General features: G+C 41.5%; 1 protein-coding gene across 1 annotated transcript in view; it reads left to right on the top strand.

The window, feature by feature from the left end:
• Positions 1-7094: 7094 nt before the first annotated feature.
• Positions 7095-21429, top strand: part of LOC121581520 (apoptosis regulator Bcl-2) — a 34075-nt gene continuing 19740 nt past the window's right edge. Inside the window, exon 1 of the mRNA XM_041897017.2 lies at positions 7095-8208. Within this exon, the coding sequence (XP_041752951.1) occupies positions 7663-8208 (546 nt within the window). The 5' untranslated portion in view covers positions 7095-7662. The remainder of the gene's footprint in view (positions 8209-21429) is intronic.

Raw genomic sequence — 21429 nt, forward strand, 5'->3', positions numbered from 1 at the left:
CATTTTCTCATATCTTTTCTTTCTTCTTTCACAATGTGTCCTGTTTTAGTTCTAGGTGAGGGTTTTCCTCCTTCCAATGCCCATCTGGATCTGTTTTAGGTTAAATTATATATTTGTTCTGCACTAAGTAGGCTACTGAACACATTTTGAAAGCTTTTAAGCTTTGTTATTACACTGGTATGGAACCTAACCTATACCGTATGTATAGGTATACTTAGTTCAATGCACTGACTGTAAGTCGGTCTGGATACGACTGTCTGCTAAATCAAGGGTTCCCAAACTTTTTCACTCAGGCCCCGTTCCAGCAATGGGGAACATTCCGCGCCACCCCTGCGCGCATGCACGCGCCATGTCTATTTCTATGGGCACAAGCACTGTTCATGACAAACTGTTCACACCCCTCTTGTTGGCGGAGAGCACATTTTGCAGGTTTAAAGCATATTTCCTGCAATTCTACACATTTTGTCAATTGGTGCAGAGAACATTTTTGCAGTTTTAAAGCTAATTTTGCAATTCTATACATTTTGCCATGTCTAATGTGAATTCTTGTAATATTTGAGTTGACTCAAACAACAAAATCTATGGGCTAAAAAACATTAGCTGACATGGGCTAGTTGAGACACCCGCGCCCACCATGCCGACCCCGGGGGCGCGCCCCACAGTTTGGGAACCACTGTGCTAAATGACCAAAATGTAAAAAATGTATTTGTTTATCTGTGTTTGCTTTGTTTGGATTCTGAGCTTACATTATTCAGTTGCCGAGGGTTGCACAGCCTAGATACATACACAACCTATGGCTACTGTTGATCAATCCTGGCTCCTGTGTTTACAGAAGCTGAGTGGAGTGGATGTTCTGTACCACTCCATACCATTACAGAGTATTTCAGTTTTTATGTACAGTGGGTGCGTGCGGCCAGGTGGTTATTGAGGGGCTACTGTGGGTACTGTGGGTGGATGTGAGGTTTTACATATTCTGTTTGAGTAGTGGACTTTCATCTTCCATGAGGGGACAGCCTGGGCAGTCAGTAGCTATAGTATAGCTCCCTCAGATCAGCATGAAGACTGCATGAAGATTTAGAAGCTGTGTTGCCCTGTCAGAGAATGTGTAGATAGATTTAGACAGAGAGACTGAGCGAGAGATTCACAGACACACTGGAAGAAAGAGCAAAACACAGAACATCCAAATACACGTCCACCAATGAGATGGATGGATGTCCATAAGGGGGCTAGATTAAAACAGTCCCTTTATGAGGAATCAGAATGGTGTAGTCCTGTCTAGTAAGGGTTCAGCAATTATTAATCAGGCAGGGCTTAGGAGAGTAAGATTGAAGATTCTAATTCTTCAAATAAAGCAAGGTTCACCAATTTCTAAAACTTGATCTGAATTGATACTACTGTCCATAATAGTTGAAAAGTCTATTCACCATGATATTTTGAGCCATAAAATCTTAGGGAAAGGTTAGGGTTATGCCAACCTTTTATGCACTAGATAAGAATTCAAGGTCAAAATCCTATCATGCCTATCATGGCATCAATTTCTCAATTGTATTCCAGATCAAACGTAAGTAACCAAATGAGAAGGACATTTAGGCCTACTCCAAACAAACCCACAAGGGATAACTTTAGATGGGTGACGTACAGTGGCGTCATTAGGCCTGGGCTTCCGGGGCTTTTACGTTTCAGTCTGATATGAGTGTCCATAACCCCACATCACTTGAGCTAAAACTAATGTTTTAATGAGAAATGTTAATGACAGAAATACACTGAGTGTACAACATGTTAGAATCACATTTGGCAGCGAGTACAGCTTTGAGTCTTTCTGGGTAAGTCTCTAAGAGCTTTGCACACCTGGATTGTACAATATTTGCACAGTATTCTTAAAAAAATTATTCAAGCTCTGTCAAATTGGTTGTTGATTGCTAGACAACCATTTTCAAGTCTTGCCATAGATTTTCATGCAGATTTAAGTGAAAACTGTAACTCTGCCACTCAGGAACATTCACTGTCTTCTTGGTAAGCAACTCCAGTGTAGATTTGGCCATGTGTTTTAGGTTATTGTCCTGCTGAAAGGTGAGTTCATCTCTCAGTGTCTGGTGGAAAGCAGACTGAACCAGGTTTTCCTCTAGGATTTTGCCTGTGCTTAGCTCTATTCAGTTGTATCATAAAAATAAAAAAAGCATACCCATAGCATGATTCAGCCACCACCATGCTTGAAAATATGAAGAGTGGTACTCAGTGATGTGTTGTGTTGGATTTGCCCCAAAGTTAACGCTTTGTATTCAGTATTTCTTTGCCACTTTTTTTTAGCAGTTTTACTTTAGTGCCTTGTTGCAAACAGGATGCATGTTTTGGAATATTTTTATTATGTACAAGCTTCCTTCTTTTCACTCTGTCATTTAGGTTAGTATTGTGCAGTAACTACAATGTTGTTGATCCATCTTCAGTTTTCTCCTATCACAGCCATTAAACTCTGGAACTATTTTAAAGTCACTATTGGACTCATAGTGAAATCCCTGAAGGATTTCCTTCCTCTCCGGCAACTGAGTTAGGAAAGACGCCTGTATCTTTGTAGTGACTGGGTGTATTGATACACCATCCAGACTGCAATTAATAACTTCACCATGCTCAAAGGAATATTCAAAGTCTACTTTTTTTTTTACTCATCTACCCATAGGTGCCCTTCTTTGAGAGGCAATGGAAAACCTCCCTGGTCTTTGTGGTTGAATCTGTGTTTGAAATTCACTGCTTCACTGAGGGACCTTACAGATACAGTTGATGTCGGAAGTTTACATACACCTTAGCCAAATACATTTAAACTCAGTTTTTCACAATTCCTGACATTTAATCCTAGTAAAAATTCCCTGTCTTAGGTCAGTTAGGATCACCACTTTATTTTAAGAATGTGAAATGTCAGAATAATAGTAGAGAGAATGATTTATTTCAGCTTTTATTTCTTTCATCACATTCCCAGTGGGTCAGAACTTTACATACACTCAATTAGTATTTGGTAGCATTGCCTTTAAATTGTTTAACTTGGGTCAAACATTTCAGGTAGCCTTCCACAAGCTTCCCACAATAAGTTGGGTGAATTTTGGCCCATTCCTCCAGACAGAGCTGGTGTAACTAATTTAATTTAATATGCCATTTAGCAGACGCTTTTATCCAAAGCGACTTACAGTCATGTGTGCATACATTTTTACGTATGAGTCAGGTTTGTAGGCCTCCTTTCTCGCACACGCTTTTTCAGTTCTGCCCACACATTTTCTATAGGTTTGAGGTCAGGGCTTTGTGATGGCCACTCCAATACCTTGACTTTGTTGTCCTTAAGCCATTTTGCCACAACTTTGGAAGTATGCTTGGGGTCATTGTCCATTTGGAAGACCCTTTTGCGACCAAGCTTTAACTTCCTGACTGATGTTTTGAGATGTTACTTCAATATATACACATAATTTTCCTTCCTCATGATGCCATCTATTTTGTGAAGTGCACCAGTCACTCCTGCAGCAAAGCACCCCCACAGCATGATGCTGCCAACCCCGTGCTTCACGGTTGGGATGGTGTTCTTAGGCTTGCAAGCGTTCCCCTTTTTCCAACAAACGTAACGATGGTCATTATGGCCAAACAGTTCTATTTTTGTTTCATCAGACCAGAGGACATTTCTCCAAAACGTACGATCTTTGTCCCCATGTGCAGTTGCAAACCGTAGTCTGGCTTTTTTATGGCGGTTTTGGAGCAGTGGCTTCTTCCTTGCTGAGCGGCCTTTCAGGTTATGTCGATATAGGACTAGTTTTACTGTGGCTATAGATATTTTTGTAGCTGTTTCCTCCAGCATCTTCACAAGGTCCTTTGCTGTTGTTCTGGGATTAATTTGCACTTTTCGCACCAAAGTACGTTCAGCTCTAGGAGACAGAACGCGTCTCATTCCTGAGCTGTATGACGGCTGCGTGGTCACATGGTGTTTATACTAGTGTACTATTGTTTTTACAGATGAACGTGGTAACTTCAGGCGTTTGGAAATTGCTCACAAGGATGAACCAGACTTGTGGAGGTCTAGAATTGACTCAAATGATGTCAATTAGCCTATCAGAAGCTTCTAAAGCCATGACATCATTTTCTGGAATTTTCCAAGCTGTTTAAAGGCACAGTCAACTTAGTGTATGTAAACTTCTGACCCACTGGAATTGTGATGCATTGAATTATAAGTGAAATTATCTGTCTGTAAACAATTGTTGGAAAAATTACTTGTGTCATGCACAAAGTAGATGTCCTAACCGACTTGCCAAAACTATAGTTTGTTACCAAGAAATGTGTGGAATGGTTGAAAAACGAGTTTTAATGACTCCAACCTAAGTGTATGTAAACTTCCGACTTCAACTGTAATTGTTTGTGTGGGGTACAGAGATGAGGTAGTCATTCAAAAATCATGTTAAACATTATTCTTGCCCACAGAGTGAGTCCATGTAACTTATTATGTGACTTGTTAAACACATTTTTACTCCTGAACCTATTTAAGCTTGCCATAACAAAGGGGTTGAATACTTTTGTATTTGTATTTATTATGGATCCCCATTAGCTGCTGCCAAGGCAGCAGCTACTCTTCCTGGGGTCCGGCAAAATTAAGGCAGTTATACCATTTTAAAAACATTACAATACATTCATAACAGGTTTCACATCACACTATCTATAACACAAAATCCATGTGTGCGTGTGTCTATAGTGCGTATGTTATCATGTGTATATATGCATGTGTCTATGCCTATGTTTGTGTTCCTTCACAGTCCCTGCTGTTCCATAAGGTGTATTTTTATCTGTTTTTAAAATCTGATTCTACTGCTTGCATCAGTTACCTGATGTGGAATAGAGTTCCATGTAGTCATGGCTCTATGTAGTACTGTGCACCTCCCATAGTCTGTTCTGGACTTGGGGACTGTGAAGAGAACTCTGGTGGCATGTCTTGTGGGGTATGCATGGGTGTCTGAGCTGTGTACTAGTCATTTAAACAGACAGCTCGGTGCTTTCAACATGTGCTTTCAACAAATACAAGTAGTGATGAAGTCAATCTCTCCTCCACTTTGAGCCAGGAGAGATTGACATGCATATTATTAATGATTGCTCTCTGTGTACATCCAAGGGCCAGCTGTGCTGCCCTGTTCTGAGCCAATTGCAATTTTCCTAAGTCCCTCTTTGTGGCACCTGACCACACATCTGAACAGTAGTCCAGGTGCGACAAAACTAGGGCCTGTAGGACCTGCTTTGTTGTTAGTGCTGTTAAGAAGGTAGAGCAGCGCTTTATTATGGACAGACTTCTCCCCAACTTAGCTACTGTTGTATCAATATGTTTTGACCATGACAGTTTATAATCCAGGGTTACTCCAAGCAGTTTAGTCACCTCAACTTGCTCAATTTCCACATTATTTATTACAAGATTGAGTTGAGGTTTAGGGTTTAGTGAATGATTTGTCCCAAATACAATGCTTTTAGTTTTTGAAATATTTAGGACTAATTTATTCCTTGCCACCCATTCTAAAACTAACTGCAACTCTTTGTTAAGTGTTACAGTCATTTCAGTCGCTGTAGTAGCTGACGTGTATAGTGTTGAGTCATCCGCATACATAGACACACTGGCTTTACTCAAAGCCAGTGGCATTTCGTTAGTAAAGGTTGAAAAAAGTAAGGGGCCTAGACAGCTGCCCTGGGGAATTCCTGATTCTACCTGGATTATGTTGGAGAGGCTTCCATTAAAGAACACCCTCTGTGTTCTGTTAGACAGGTAACTCTTTATCCACAATATAGCAGGGGATGTAAAGCCATACCACATACGCTTTTCCAGCAACAGACTATGATCGATAATGTGAAAAGTCACATTGAAGTGTAACAAAACAGCCCCCACAATCTTTTTATCATCAATTTCTCTCAGCCAATCATCAGTCATTTGTGTAAGTGATGTGCTTGTTGAATGTCCTTCCCTATAAGCGTGCTGAAAGTCTGTTGTCAATTTGTTTACTATAAAATAGCATTGTATCTGGTCAAACACAATTTTTTCAAAAATAATTATAAGGGTTGGTAACAGGTTGATTGGTCGGCTATTTGAGCCAGTAAAGGGGGCTTTACTATTCTTAGGTAGCGGAATGACTTTTGCTTCCCTCCAGGCCTGAGTGCACACACTTTCTAGTAGGCTTAATGAGCCATCTGATTCAATGAATGATGGAGCTGAGTTTGCCTTTTTCCCCAAAATGTCATTGAAGGTGCTCCAAAGCTTTTTACTATCATTCTTTATGTAATTTATCTTTGTTTCATAGTGTAGTTTCTTCTTCTTTTTATTCAGTTTAGTCACATGATTTCTCAATTTGCATTACGTTTGCCAATCGGTTGTGCAGCCAGACTTATTTGCCATTCCTTTTGCCCCATCCCTCTCAACCATACCATTTTTCAATTCCTCATCAATCCACGGGGATTTAACAGTTTTTACAGTTATTTTCTTAATAGGTGCATGCTTATTAGTAACTGGGATAAGCAATATCATAAATGTGTCAAGTGCAACGACTGTTTGCTCCTCATTACACACCACGGACCAACAAATATTCTTTACATCAACAACATAGCAATCACTATAAAAAAAAGTATTGTATGACCTCTTATACACTATATTAGGCCCAGCCTTTGGAACTTTGGTTTTCCTAGATATGGCTACTATATTGTGATCACTACATCCGATGGATCTGGATACTGCTTTCAAGCACATTTCTGCAGCATTAGTAAAGATGTGATCAATACATGTTGATGATTTCATGCAATACTTATTGACTCAAGACATTCCAGCTTTTCATTTTTTATTAATTTGTAAAAATGTCTAAAAACATAATTCCACTTTGTCATTATGGGGTGAATTTAATCAATTTTAAATTCAGGCTTTTAAACTTCTAATGTCGAAATTTTCATCTCAAAGTGCACCAAATTCATGCATTTAGCTCTTGAAATTCCTTCTTTTTTTCTGGGGTAGGATGCCCCCGGACCCCCCTACTGGCTTTGGGCTAAGCCCCCAATGTCTTCAAATCCTAGAAACGCCCCTGACATAAGAAATACCTCACCAGCAAAGCAGCAAAGAGTGTACAACAGGCAGCAATTGTGGGATACAGTCCTCACTCAAAACGTCTCTCTGTATGCTTAAAATATTTTTCGGTATCATATTCTGGATGCATGCGACGTTGACCTTCATATGTGGATTTTCGGTCATGTATTTGTAGTGTGCATGATGTGCATATGGATAATATTTGTATCTCTTCCGTATTTCTAGCTGTCTAGATTTGTAGTCTACAGAGAAGGGAACTGTCGCCACTTTTTGACCAACGCTTCGAATATTTTATTTTGAGAGCACAATTGGGAACATTTGGATATTCTGACGTGGCTATATTTGGACTTTTCACGGTTTCAGCCTAGTTGGTTGAAGGGGCCGTTTTTCAATCCACGCACATCGCTCCCTTTCCAGTGTTTCGTTTTGCACTGTTCAAGTGTAGGTTATCCTAAAAACTTGACCAGAACATTTGATCAGAAATACACTTTTCGTTTGATCTGATGTATTGCGCGATGAAGTGCATATCTACAAGTATGATGTATTATTCTTAAAAACTAGGATTTTGGAGGTCATTATCAGTGGCAATCATAATGGCAGACGACGACAACCGCTTTATAGTGGAAAAGTACATTTGTCACAAACTCTTGAAACGAGGATATGCGTGGGATTTCGAGGACGCCGAGGAGGAGGAAGGTGCTGCTAATAATGGGTCGATGATTTCTCCTCCGCCGGGTTTGGCACGGCGGTGCCACGGGGCCAATAACGCCGGACCGGGCAGCGTCCCCCATCTTTCCAAATGGCTCTCCCAACCGGACCCGCATGCAGCTATTCACAGAGTTTTGCGTGAGGCCGGGGACGAACTCGAAAGACTGTACCAACCCGACTTCGCAGAGATGTCACACCAGCTGTATCTCACATCCTCCACCGCAGAGAGGAGATTTAGAGAGGTGATAGACGAGCTGTTCAGGGATGGGGTTAACTGGGGACGGATTATCGCCTTCTTCGAATTCGGGGGCACAATATGCGTGGAATGCGTGAACAAGGAGATGACGTCGCAGGTGGATCACATCGCCGGGTGGATGACAGAGTATCTAAATGGACCACTGCACAGCTGGATTCAGGAGAACGGGGGATGGGTACGTGTAATCTGCTTTAGTTTATATTAGCCTACGCATGATGCGGTGGGAACGTCTGGATATGAACGACATAATTTACTAGTCTTCCTGATTTGATGTTCTGGCTGTTTGTCTAGCATGTCTGGCCAATGAAATATTACCGTCGCTGTCACACCTCCCTACGCTCTTGCCCGCCTCCGTTGACTGTAGCCAGCAGTGTCAGATGCCTTGTAGTTCCAGGGAGAGTGGGGGGGGGGGCATCTGACACTGCTGGCTACAGTCAACGGAGGGTAGGTGGTAGCAAGCTTTGATCTCAAAATACAAACAATAAGTTCAATTAACCTTTTGATACCATAAAATACTTCATCCTGAGAGCTGCTTTTAAAGATATTTTACATGTTTCTTGTCTACATTGAGCCAGAGAAGGTGAAAAATCTGTCGATGTGCCCTTGAACAAGGCACTTAACCCTCATTTGCTCTAGTATGTCTGACCCTGTAAAACAACACGTTTCACTGCACCTAACCAGTGTATGTGAAAATAAAACATATTACATTTTATTTTGTTTATTTTGTCCTGTAGCCTAGGTTATGCCTGTTATACTGCTGTTATTCACTATACTGCTTTCACACATTGATGTCTGTGACACACTATCTGCAGAGAACAGTCTGTACTGTACACAGAGTGGCTGAGGCACTAGTAGGACAGGATCATTATATCTGTCTAGTTCCCCATCCATGGCAGGACAGAGCAGAACAGACACATGTCAGGGGAAAGGGTGACATCAAGTTAATAGTGTAGGCTACCAGCCCCGGGCGAGACAGGACAAGAGATGAGGACCACTTGTCAGAGTTCTACATGACCCAAGGAAACTTCCAGACAAAAAAATATGAGATCCCCATACTAAATATATACTGTACACACACACTCACACATTTTGAATACTTGATTTGGATCCACAGTAACACAGTGCACATATACAAATGGATATGCACGTACCCGCACACACACACAATGCATTTATCACCAAATATCTGAGCATGCATCACCAAATGCACATCCACCACTACCAGCCCCACAACATCCTCTGTTCTGTTTTTCTTTTGTTACCACTATTTCCTCTCTGAAGATGAACAGCGTGGCCACTCCTTTACGACTGCTCTCCTCTACAGCTCTACAGCTATAAGGCCAAACTCCAAAAAATGTGTCCCTAATTGGCAAAAGTGCTCTTAATGAGAAAATAACATGCGTTTGCACCGTTTCAGCTATCTAGCCAGAAGCAAGGTGGTAGATGGAGAAGGGTATGGTAGGGGTAGAGGCTAATCAATGATTTATGTGGAGCATTTCATCTCTAAAGGAAGGAGCGTTTAACATTCCCCTTGAGTCTCCTCTGCTACTGAAGGTGGCAGGTTGTGCCACATATCAAAGGGAAGCACAGAGAGGAGAGAGGGGCCCCCAGGAGTACAGAGCCACAGACTTGAGCCAGGCTGTATGTTTAACATGTAATGTGCACCCTCCAGTGCATTTTGGTTCAGTTGGAGTCCTTTTGTCTCTTTTGAAACCTGTGCCTGGGATAGTGGATCAGGCTGTGGATGCCGTGTCTGTCTGTGTGTGAGAGGTCTCTGGAGCTTGTATACCCGAATCCCAGTCTAACTATGTACTTTTGTATGTAGGTCAGCATAAACAGTGATGTTTCAAGGCTGTGGTTGAGACGACAGGGTTTCATGTGCCATATCCATGAGAACTGAAGAGAATCTTTTAATCCATTGGATAATTCCGGATTATGGGAAAGTATATGTAAACAATTTTCTGGGTCATTTTGCCAGGCCTTGTGATAAGTGGCGAAAATTGCACATCCAAAAGATGTGGTCTCTGATGTGATGACAGAGGCTATAGAGAAGTGAGTGCGCTTCGGGTCATGCCAGAAAAATTTCACATAAATACTATAAATGTAATATGAATACCAATACTGTTCATGCTAAATTAAGAATGTTGCAGAGATCTAGCGGACACACTTGAACAATGCACACAGACACTAGCATAATACTTTTGCTTTTCAGGGGGGGAAATACCCTGATGTGTATAATTCAGCTCATATTATGTGATGCTCTCAGACATCTTAGGTGTAGTGCATTCGGAAAGAATTCAGACCCCTTGACTCTTTCCACATTTTGTTACGTTCCAGCCTTATTCTAAAATGGATCAAATTAAAATGTTCCTCATCAATCTACACACAATACCCCATAATAGCAAAGCGAAAACAGGTTTCCAGAAATCTTTGCAAATGTAAAAAAAAAGAAAAAAGAAACTTTGCTATGAGACTCGAAATTGAGCTCAGGTGCATCCTGTTTCTATTGATCATCCTTGAGATGTTTCTACAACTTGATTGGAGTCCACCTGTGGTAAATTCAATTGATTGGGCATGATTTGGAAAGGCACAGACCTGTCTAAAATAAGGTCCCACAGTTGACTGTGCATGTCAGAGCAAAAACCAAGCCATGAGGTCAAAGGAATTGTCCGTAGAGCTCAGAGACAGGATTGTGTAAAGGCACAGATCTGGGGACGTGTACCAAAGAATTTCTGCAGCACTGAAGGTACCCAAGAACACAGTGGCCTCAATCATTCTTAAATAGAAGATGTTTGGAACCACCAAGACTCTTCCTAGAGCTGGCTACCTGGCCAAACTGAGCAATCGGGGAAGAAGGGCCTTGGTCAGGGAGGTGACCAAGAACCCGATGGTCACTCTGACAGAGCTCCAAATTTCCTCTGTGGACATGGGAGAACCTTCCAGAAGGACAACCATCTCTGCAGCACTCCACCAACAGGCCTTTATGGTAGATTGGCCAGACGGAACCAGTCCTCAGTAAAAGGCACATGACAGCCCGCTTGGAGTTTGCCAAAAGGGAACTAAAGGACTCTCAGACCATGAGAAACAAGGTTCTCTGGTCTGATGAAACCAAGATTAAACTCTTTAGCCTGAATGCCAAGCGTCACGTCTGGAGGAAACCTGGCACCATCCCTACGGTGAAGCATGGTGGTGGCAGTATCATGCTGTGGGGATGTTTTTCAGCGGCAGGGACTGGGAGACCAGTCAGGATTGAGGGAAAGATGAATGAAGCAAAGTACAGGGAGATCCTTGATGAAAACCTGCTCCAGAGAGCTCAGGACCTCAGACTGGGGCGAACGTTCACCTTCCAACAGGACAACGACCCTAAACACACAGCCAAGACAACGCAGGAGTGGCTTCGGGACAAGTCTCTGAATGTCCTTGAGTGGCCTAGCCAGAGCCTGTACTTTAACCTGATCGAACATCTCTGGAGACACCTGAAAATAGCTGTGCAGTGACGCTCCCCATCCAACCTGACAGAGCTTGAGAGGATCTGCAGAGAAGAATGGGATAAACTCCCCAAATACATGTTTGCCAAGCTTGTAACGTCATACCCAAGAAGACTCATGGCTGTAATCAATGCCAAAGGTGCTTCAACAAAGTTCTGAGTAAAGGGTCTGAATACTTATGTAAATGTCATATTTCCGTTTTATATTTTTAATAAATTAGCAAAATTCTCTAAAAACCAGTTTTTGCTTAGTCATTATGGTGTATTGTGTGTAGGTTGATGAGAGGAAAAAATCAATTCAATCAATTTTAGAATAAGGCTGTAACGTAACAAAATGTGGAAAAAGTCAAGGGGTCTGAATCCTTTCCAAAGGCACTGTAGATACTGAGACATAAAGGTGTCCATAAAGGTATCCATAAAGGTGTCCATAAAGGTGACCATACATTCCAAACCGGGTTAGTTTTCTGTTGTTTGGTCAAAGATAATTAGATACTGAATGTTCTAAAAGGTATTGGAATTAATATGGAATATTAACTAGCAGAGGTATTATAGGGTCACCAGCAATAAGTAGGGAACATTGTGCTATTGTGTGTCTAACTCTGAGGTTATTCAATCTGCATGTTTATGTTTTCCTCTCCTCTAAAAACAGAGAGAAGTGGGAAGTTAATTAACCTAGTGACATTTAGACACATGAGAGTGGTGTGGAAAGCATCTCCATCAGCCACCCGCATGCTTCCTGTTATTTTGGAGACAGTCTCAAAGCTCTAAATAGGTATGGCTCACTGGCTGTTGTTGAGTTTGGGAATCATGGAATCACCGGTACATGTGCCGAATATATACTTTGCCCAAAACAAATCTATAACAAGGTCTCAATTGTTTGTAATCCGTCTAGGTTGGGATGGCTCACATTCTGTCATGATCATTACTCTCCCACACACCCCAACTCCTCCAGATTCACCTTGGTCCCTGTATAGCTCTTACGTTTGTGTTGTCCTGTCCTGTCTTTGTGCCTTTTTTGTCCTCGTTTTTTCAACTGGATAAATTCACTATTTCCTGTCGTTTGTGGCGAGAGTAATTGCAGCTGGTTAAAAGGGCCTTTATTTTGATTGGATATTAAGGTCTCTGAGCGAGACAGACAGACAGACAGACAGTGCCACATAGAAATAATGTTTTGGCCCTGTGTCCACCCACGTGTGGATGAGGCACACCTGTGTTTATTTGTGGGACTTTCAGTAAATAATGAGCGATTGGATAGTGGCTCCGAGGATGGCAGACGACTGCCAACTTTCTTCTGAATTGACACACTTAACCTCAGGGAGTAGTCTGGCTGAGGGGGTGGAGGGGGGTCTGGCCAAAATGTGCTCTGCTAAAATACAACACAGCTCCCACAGCTTGTCCAGGCCTACAGTTAACACAATTGCAAAAATAATGGGTTAACCTTAACATAGGCCTATGTTTTTAACGTTTAAAAATAACGTCTGGTTCACAAAAGGTTCCGAGTTTATTTCAAGACACTGAACTCCTCTCACTCTTCTAACTACTTATTTTGTTTGGGGTTTTTATACAGTAGGAGGAGGGGTAGAGGACGGATGAGAGCACCTGGAAAACCCTTCTTGAGGGAGTTAGAGGCAGGTGATTGGAGGGTGGGAGACAGGAAGAAGTCACCCAGGCCAGTCTTAACACCACGGACGGGGTCGTCTGTGGAGTGCTGTGAACCAGGTGGTCTTGTCTAAGGGCAGGTGTTTGTCGTAATAATGTAGATCAAATTTGATTGGGTCAGTCCTGGAGAGGGTACTCCCAGAAACAGGATAAGGGGGTTGAGCGGGGGAGGTGTTGCTAGGATACTGTGCTGCTGTGGGCATATGGTCTGTCTGCTCCCCATCTTCTCTTCCTATCCCTTTCCCCCTCTGTTCGGGGATGAGGGGAACAGGGACAGTTGGGAAGTCATTAATCTCCATCAGGGTGACATGTCAGCACAGGTTGAAAGGGAGAACCAGTTTCTCCTGCGCCTGGATGACAATGGAGACCTGGGTGCATCCCAAATGGAATACCATACCATATATAGTGCGGAATGGGAACGTGCAGCCATTAGCCAGAGATGATCGGTGGGGTTTCAGAAGCATGATACAGCTATCAACAGATCCAGATGCTTTCTAACCATATATCAACCCCAAAACTATTGTTAAATGTTGGGGAGACTCACAGTCTCTGCGGATGTGGACTTGTGGACTATGGGACTGGGGTTGTATAAGGGAGATTTAAAAAGCATGTAAGAGCTTAGCCTTAGCTGGAGCAGCCAAGTTTACCCCCTCTGTTGTACCCCTCTGTGGAGTGGAGTGTCGAAAGCAGAGTTTGATTGGGCATCGGTCGCTCACCATCTGCTACTTTGTTTACACTCATCAGCAGAGAGAAAGAAAGAGAGAGAGAGAGTCAGATGCTGTAATCTCAAAAACATTCCCTACTGACAGAGCCAGGTCTCTCTTACTCAGACCTTTCTGACATGAATACACACTGTAAAAAACTGTAAGGCAACCAGCTGCAATAGGATTCTGAGTTTGCTCAACATTTGGGCATATAGCTGAACCAACATACATTCAATTTGAGAATATATTCTACCTTATTTGCATATTTCCCAGAGTGCCTTGCCTTTTGAGTGAATTGTAGTTACCACCAATGACTGTATTTCTTAGCGACAGAGACATGGTTGTTGTATTCAATGGTTTTACTGTCTAAGTGAATATGTTATCTTTAAAATAAAATTATTTATGGCAATACATTACATATATCATCAGGCCATTCTTTGAGGGCCTAGTTACACCCTAAAACAGTGGTCTGAAACTCCTGGTTTACAGGCCACATCAAGCCTGCAAGTCGCTGGCTTGCAAAGTGATGTGTAATTCCTATTGGAATTACATTTACATTTAAGTCATTTAGCAGAAGCTCTTATCCAGATCTAACCAGAGTGAGGATAGCAATCAATTGGAACTTTTTAATCACCCACAACCTGCATCCAGAATGACTGCCGGGGTAAGGAAGATTGATTAATGAGAATACTTAAATCATATAAACTGGAACAGCCATATCAGTAACGAGTGCAATAAGTCCAACTACTAACAGATTGGATTAGTTTAGAAAATGTATGTTATTTATGTTTGTGTAGCATAAGATTAATCAACCAATCAAAGTACATGCAAAAACAGGTATTGAAACAAACAATTCTGAAAAATCTACCTGCAAGAGAGCATGCTGGGAAATATGATAATGATGAGCATGGTTTTCAGTTGTTTTGAACAAACATTAATTTGTAATTTTACTCCACAAGCTTGTTCAAATTCAGCTGACTTCGAGCAGAGTGTGTTGAGTAAACACACTTTAACACATCAGCTCAAATTCTTGTCCTTTTGAAGTCTACTCAACTCGCATAATAACGCATATTAAGTAATTGATTTAGTTAGGGCTGGCACAATTACCGTATAACCATGTAACCGACGGTTATGGATAAAGACCATCATGAAAAGAAAATAACGGTCATAACAGTTAAAAAAACAAGATGTTGTTGTGTGGAACAAACAGCTGACTGAAGATGGGACGGCCAGGCATTCGTGCGGTTGAGTCTGTTTCGGCTAAAACATGGACTCTTAACAACGTGATTAAACTTTGTTGCTCCTTGCTGAAACAAACAAACAAGTCTTTGGTTGCCTAGGCAACAAACGCCCCCAACAATGCAGCAGCAGCACACATAGAAATAGAATGAATAGATCTTGGAACCTCTAACCCTGCCAATTTGACTGTTAAACTCATGGGTACACTCGCAATAGACGTGGTAAAGAGGTCAATTGAACTTGACCAAAACAATGGAATTGCCATGGAAACGCATGTGGGAAAGGGCCGTGGGGGAAAGATCCCGAGTCTCCTCATTGCCCCCCAGCAAAATGTGCCTACATTTAAGCTATTGTTTATACAGTATGTTTATTTCACACTATGTTGAAGTACAAATCTAAGTATAATGCTTCTATGGATGTCAACCCCAATACATGTTCATGTCATCGTTACCAATCAATTACATTACAGGTAAAAACGACTTTGACTACCATCAACGATTTCTGTATGCTAGCTATGCCAACCATATTATACGAACGGGAGTTAGCATTTAGCAGTCACTTCTTCTAAACCAGAAAAGGGATAACTGCTACATGTTATGCAGCAAAAACGGCCAAATATATCAAAATCAGACTTAAGTAAGCACATTGTGGGCATGTTACAATACATAAATCATGACAGATTTGACGAATATCCACTTTGTTAGATCAGATTTGTTGAACGTGCGCCAATCTGGTCAATGGAACGTTCCATTGATTCCTTTACCGCATCTATGGCTGCCTAGTATTGTGATGCAATAATTTCCATGGTAATGTAGAATGTTCATTCAAATGATGTTAACAGATGTGGCACATGCAATGGAATGTGTTTTTTCTAAGGTCAGTTGAGTTGAATTTTACAATGGCATTACATTTTACAATGGCTGTCAGTCCACCCATTATGCCATCATTGGCTTGAATGGGGATGTCCTTTCTATTAATTATATTTCAATTCCAGCACATGCAGTCAGGAGCGGAGGAGAGGAGAAAATATAGGAAAAATTTAATTAATATATATACAGTACCAGTCAAAAGTTTGGACACACCTACTCATTCAAAGGTTTTTCTTAATTTGTACTATGTTTTACATTGTAGAATAATAGTGAAGACATCAAAACTATGAAATAACACAAATGGAATCATGTAGTAACCAGAAAAGTGTTAAACAAATCAAAATATATGTTATATTTGAGATTCTTCAAATAGCCACCCTTTGCCTTGATGACAGATTTGCATACTCTTGGCATTCTCTCAACCAGCTTCACCTGGAATGCTTTTCCAACAGTCTTGAAGGAGTTCCCACATATGCTGACCACTTGTTGGCTGCTTTTCCTACACTCTGCGGTCCAACCCATCCCAAACCATCTCAATTGGGTTGAGGTCGGGGGTTTGTGGAGACCAGGTCATCTGATGCAGCACTCCATCACTCTCCTTCTTGGTCAAATAGCCCTTACACAGCCTGGAGGTGTGTTGGGTCATTATCCTGTTGAAAAACAAATGATAGTCCCACTAAGCCCAAACCAGATAGGATGGCGTATCGCTGCAGAATGCTGTGGTAGCCATGCTGGTTAAGTGTGCCTTGAATTCTAAGTAAATCACAGACTGTGTCACCAGCAAAGCACCCCCACACCATAACACTTCCTCCTCCATGTTTTACAGTGGGAAATACACATGTGGAGACAAAGACACGGCAGTTTGAACCAAAAATCTCAAATTTGGACTCCAGACCAAAGGACAAATTTCCACCGGTCTAATGCCCATTGCTCATGTTTCTTGGCCCAAGAGGTTTCTTCTTCTTATTGGTGTCCTTTAGTAGTGGTTTCTTTGCAGCAATTTGACCATGAAGGCCTGATTCACACAGTCCCCTCTGAACAGTTGATGTTGAGATGTATCTGTTACTTAAACTCTGTGAAGCATTTATTTGGGCTGCAATTTCTGAGGCTGGTAACTCTAATGAACTTATCCTCTGCAGCAGAGGTAACTCTAGGTCTTCCATTCCTGTGGCGGTCCTCATGAGAGCCAGTTTCATCATAGTGCTTGATGGTTTTCGCGACTGCACTTGAAGAAACTTTCAAAGTTCTTGAAATGTTCTGTATTGACTGACCTTCATGTCTTAAAGTAATGATGGACTGTCGTTTCTCTTTGCTTATTTGAGCTGTTCTTGCCATAATATGGACTTGGTATTTTACCAAATAGGGCTATATTCTGTATACCACCCCTACCTTGTCACAACACAACTAATTGTCTCAAACGCATTAAGAAGGAAAGAAATTCTACAAATTTACTTTTAAGAAGACACACATTCTGGTTGAGAGAATACCAAGAGTGTGCAAAGCTGTCATCAAGGCAAAGGTTGGCTATTTGAAGAATCTCAAATATAAAAAATATTTTGATTTGTTTTATCACATTTTTGGTTACTGCATGATTCCATATGTGTTATTTCATAGTTTAGAAGTCTTCACTATTATTCTACAATGTCAAAAATTTTAAAAAATAAAGAAAAACCCTTGAATGAGTAGGGGTGTCCAAACTTTTGACTGATAGTGTATATATATATATATATATTTTTAAATATATATATTTGAACAATTATTACGGTGACCACAACCATGACTGTCACAGCCCAAGGTTAAGTTGGCTTTCTTACAATGTTGCCTTCCGAAGGCAAACATTAGTTTGTTATTTTAATCAACAAGCTTTTTAAAATGCAGCTCAATTCGAGAAGAGTTTTCTGAGTAAACACATTAACACATATACTCAAACTCTTGTCCTTTTGAAGTCCACTCAATTCACATAATAATGCTGATTAAGCAATTGGTTAAGTTGGCTTTTTTACAGTGCACTCTTTCAGGACCAGGCCTGTTGAAGTCACTCTCTTTCTCTTTTCTCCTCACTAGCCTTTCTGCTGCTGTTAGAGTTTCTAAAGAGGGGCAACTAGCCCTACTGGGTTTGTCACTGAGTGATAAAGTTCCCCTGACATGACTTCACTCATTTCTGTATGACGTAACGCTACATAGTAAATCAATCAAAAACATAGAACTGTTTGAAGGACAACCTTTTTTTCCATTCATGACAGTCACCTGAGCTCCAGATTAACTCTCTGAAATGAGCTCGCATATATAACCTACACTTTCTAGCTAACTATGAATGGATATTACCGTTAAAGTGACTGTTTCTGTGGGCATGTTTAGGGCATGTTAAGAGTGAGAGGATATGGCCTTTGGTCCTTTGCCTTCTCTCCTCTCCCCCAGGCCCTCCACACCCCTCCTGTCCTGTGCTTATTTCTGGCTCTTCTCAGGAGAGTCATTGGAATGTATTCAGTTTAGGAACAGACTGTACATAAATAATGAGAGAGGTCCTGGGTGTAGCTTTCCTGAGTGACCAGAACAGCCAAGGGTGTGGATGGCGCTGGACAGTTTGTTCATTCGTGGACAATCGCTTCGGCCAGGCCATGCATAGTTCATACACAGACTACCAGAGCAGTAGACTGTGTGTCTGTTTCCGTGTGTATCAGTGTGTTTGTGTCTATATGTGTGTTTGTGTTATTGTTGGCCTGTTATTCCATGGTTGTCTACTATGCTTGCATATATGAGATGTTGTCCACGTGATTGTACATTGCCAGTGTGTGTATGTGTATGTGTGTGTGTGTATGTGTGTTAAAGAAGAGCACTATGTATTTGACCTGGTTGTTTATATGTGCTTGTGTCTATTTACCTATTCTTCCATTATGCTGTACTGTGCTGCTCTTAGGCACTACCGTAGATGAATAATATATGGGCACCATAAACTCTTGACACTAAATGGATATCCATCAAATAGAGCCCCAGGGCTGCTGATGTAGTGATGGGGAGATACCTTAAAACACACACACACACACGCACACACGCGCACACACACACTCGTGCGCTCGGGTACACACACTTATTACCTCAAGACCTGGCTTGCAGTGTCAGGTGACAGTAGAGATCCTTGAAAAATGCAGGGCCATGTGAGAGGCCTCTAAATATATGCAATTGTATGAATAAAACACTGCACAGTATCATGGCACCACTAGCACTAACAACACAGAAACCCTACCTATTTAAAATAATCTATGTGCCTTTAATGAACTATTTGAAGTTGGAGATAAAAAGATTGTTCCGTAATTCTAGCCACGATTGGAACTAGATAATGAGAGGTCTATTGAGACGCAAGTTGACTTTGCCACTGGGCAAACTCCAATGAGTCCCATTATATATCAATGTGGGGAAGGTTGAATGGTTCTGCCCAGTAGCTGGCTAGGGATATTTTGGGACCTGTTCCAAAAAGGTTGGCAGGGAAAATTCCATTTTTTTATTATTTCTAGGGCAACAATGGCTATTGGCTACCGCTGTACAATGTACAATCAATTATATGTTCCTTATCATAGCCATGCCAAGATCTCGTAGGGAGACTATGGCATGAAGAGTAAGCCAAAGAGTTGTTGAGGTTCACTGACCAAATAGAAGCCATTCGCGCACACAGTCACAAATATACACACACACACACACACATACACACACACAGAAGCGGATGTAGTGGTGTGAATCAATAATGTTGTCTTGTCACAGGGTGACATGTGAGCCATGGGGGGTGGGGAGCAGATGCCCCCATGGCGATACAGCTCCAGCCACGACAGCCCAGTCCAGCCTCCACCGCTGGGGAAATCCCACGAGCCACTGGGCAACACTGGCCATTACCAAACAGCATGGCATTATCGACATTTCCTTGAAATACTGAACAGAGTATGCATCCAAAAGACATTGGGGTGATTGGTAAATAAACTCCCTAGTGTTGTGCAGTACATGGACATCTGAAGAAATCATTTTCTGCTCTTTCGCCATGTGATTTCTTGTAACAGAGGAAACTCCTCCAGAAAATGGATTATCGTTGATGGCCAAAACTAGGTCAATCACTGTGACTTTTTAGGTGATTGACTGATTGACTGCTTAATTGATTGATTTGACAACTTGAGAGATTCATGTTAGTGTCATTAAGGAGGATGCATATAACCTTGCAAAACATTCACCTTCAAGTTGTGTTACACAAGAAGGTTAAAAGGAGGCTAGTACGATCCCTTTTTCTCCTTCGGACTGAAAAAATACAGTGGAAAGAATGTCAATGCTTGTATGAGAAAGACCTTGGGACGGGTAGATTAGCATTTTAGCACTTTTAAACTGGCAGCTTTGGCATGGTGATGGTAGCAGCTCTTGATTCCTGGCGGGCTTGCCCCCCTCGCCCCCCTCTGGCAGTAACCTTTGATGGAGGCTGATTGGTTTTGAAGTGTGGGGAAAGTGATGCGCGTGTGATGTCAAAGAGATGAAAGCTCGATGGGGCAATGCTCCTATGTACGGTACAGGTACAGTACGCCAAGTTATAGCACAGAGATCAGTTAAACTTCACTCACGTAAACTTCTCATGCATGTCTTTGCTCACCCACAGTACAAGTAGATCCTATCAGATTGAAGAAGAGCGTTCCTTTTGTTGGTACCCTCAGGCTCTTAGAAGATGTCTACTGCATTTAGAGCAACTGATGTGAATCTCTCCACTATGCTATTCTGAAGGGTCAACATTATGTTAAATTTGCAATATGTAACTTTTTGGGCAACCCAAACAAATTCACATAGAAATGTGAGTTATAGATCTGTCATTCTCATTGAAAGCAAGTCTAAGAAGCGGTAGATCTGTTCTATGTGCACTATTTCTATGCTTCCCATTCTTAAGTTTTGTTTTTGCATCTTTTATTTTCGGTTTTGTACACCAGCTTCGAACAGCTGAAAATACAATATATTTGACCGCGGTTTAAATGGTACAATGATTTTCTACACTATACTTGCTTGTTTTGTCACATAAACTGAAATTAGGCAAACTATTAGAATTTTAGCATAGTGCATATTTAATCTAGGAATCTTGTCATTGTCAAGAGGAGGGTGGAGGAGTGGAGGGGATAGACTCTGCCACTGCAGTATTATGATAATAGCAGCACTACCTGTCCTCTCTATGTTACACTGGTCTGTTCAGCATGTGGCTTAAGACACAGAGAGTTCATACAACCTTGTTATGACTAGATCCAGTTATGAAGTGCTCCTGTTTGCTTGTTAGGACCAAACAAGAAGAATACGAACAGCCCATAGACACGTCTAGACAGGGTTTACGGCCATGAATATTACCAACACAAATTCATTAAGTCAGTAATAAGACCCATAAAAGGGTTTAATGTATCTTCTCTGCTATTTTATGACACTTAGTGGTG

This window comes from Coregonus clupeaformis, chromosome 14 (assembly GCF_020615455.1).
Source record: "Coregonus clupeaformis isolate EN_2021a chromosome 14, ASM2061545v1, whole genome shotgun sequence".
NCBI lineage: Eukaryota > Metazoa > Chordata > Actinopteri > Salmoniformes > Salmonidae > Coregonus > Coregonus clupeaformis.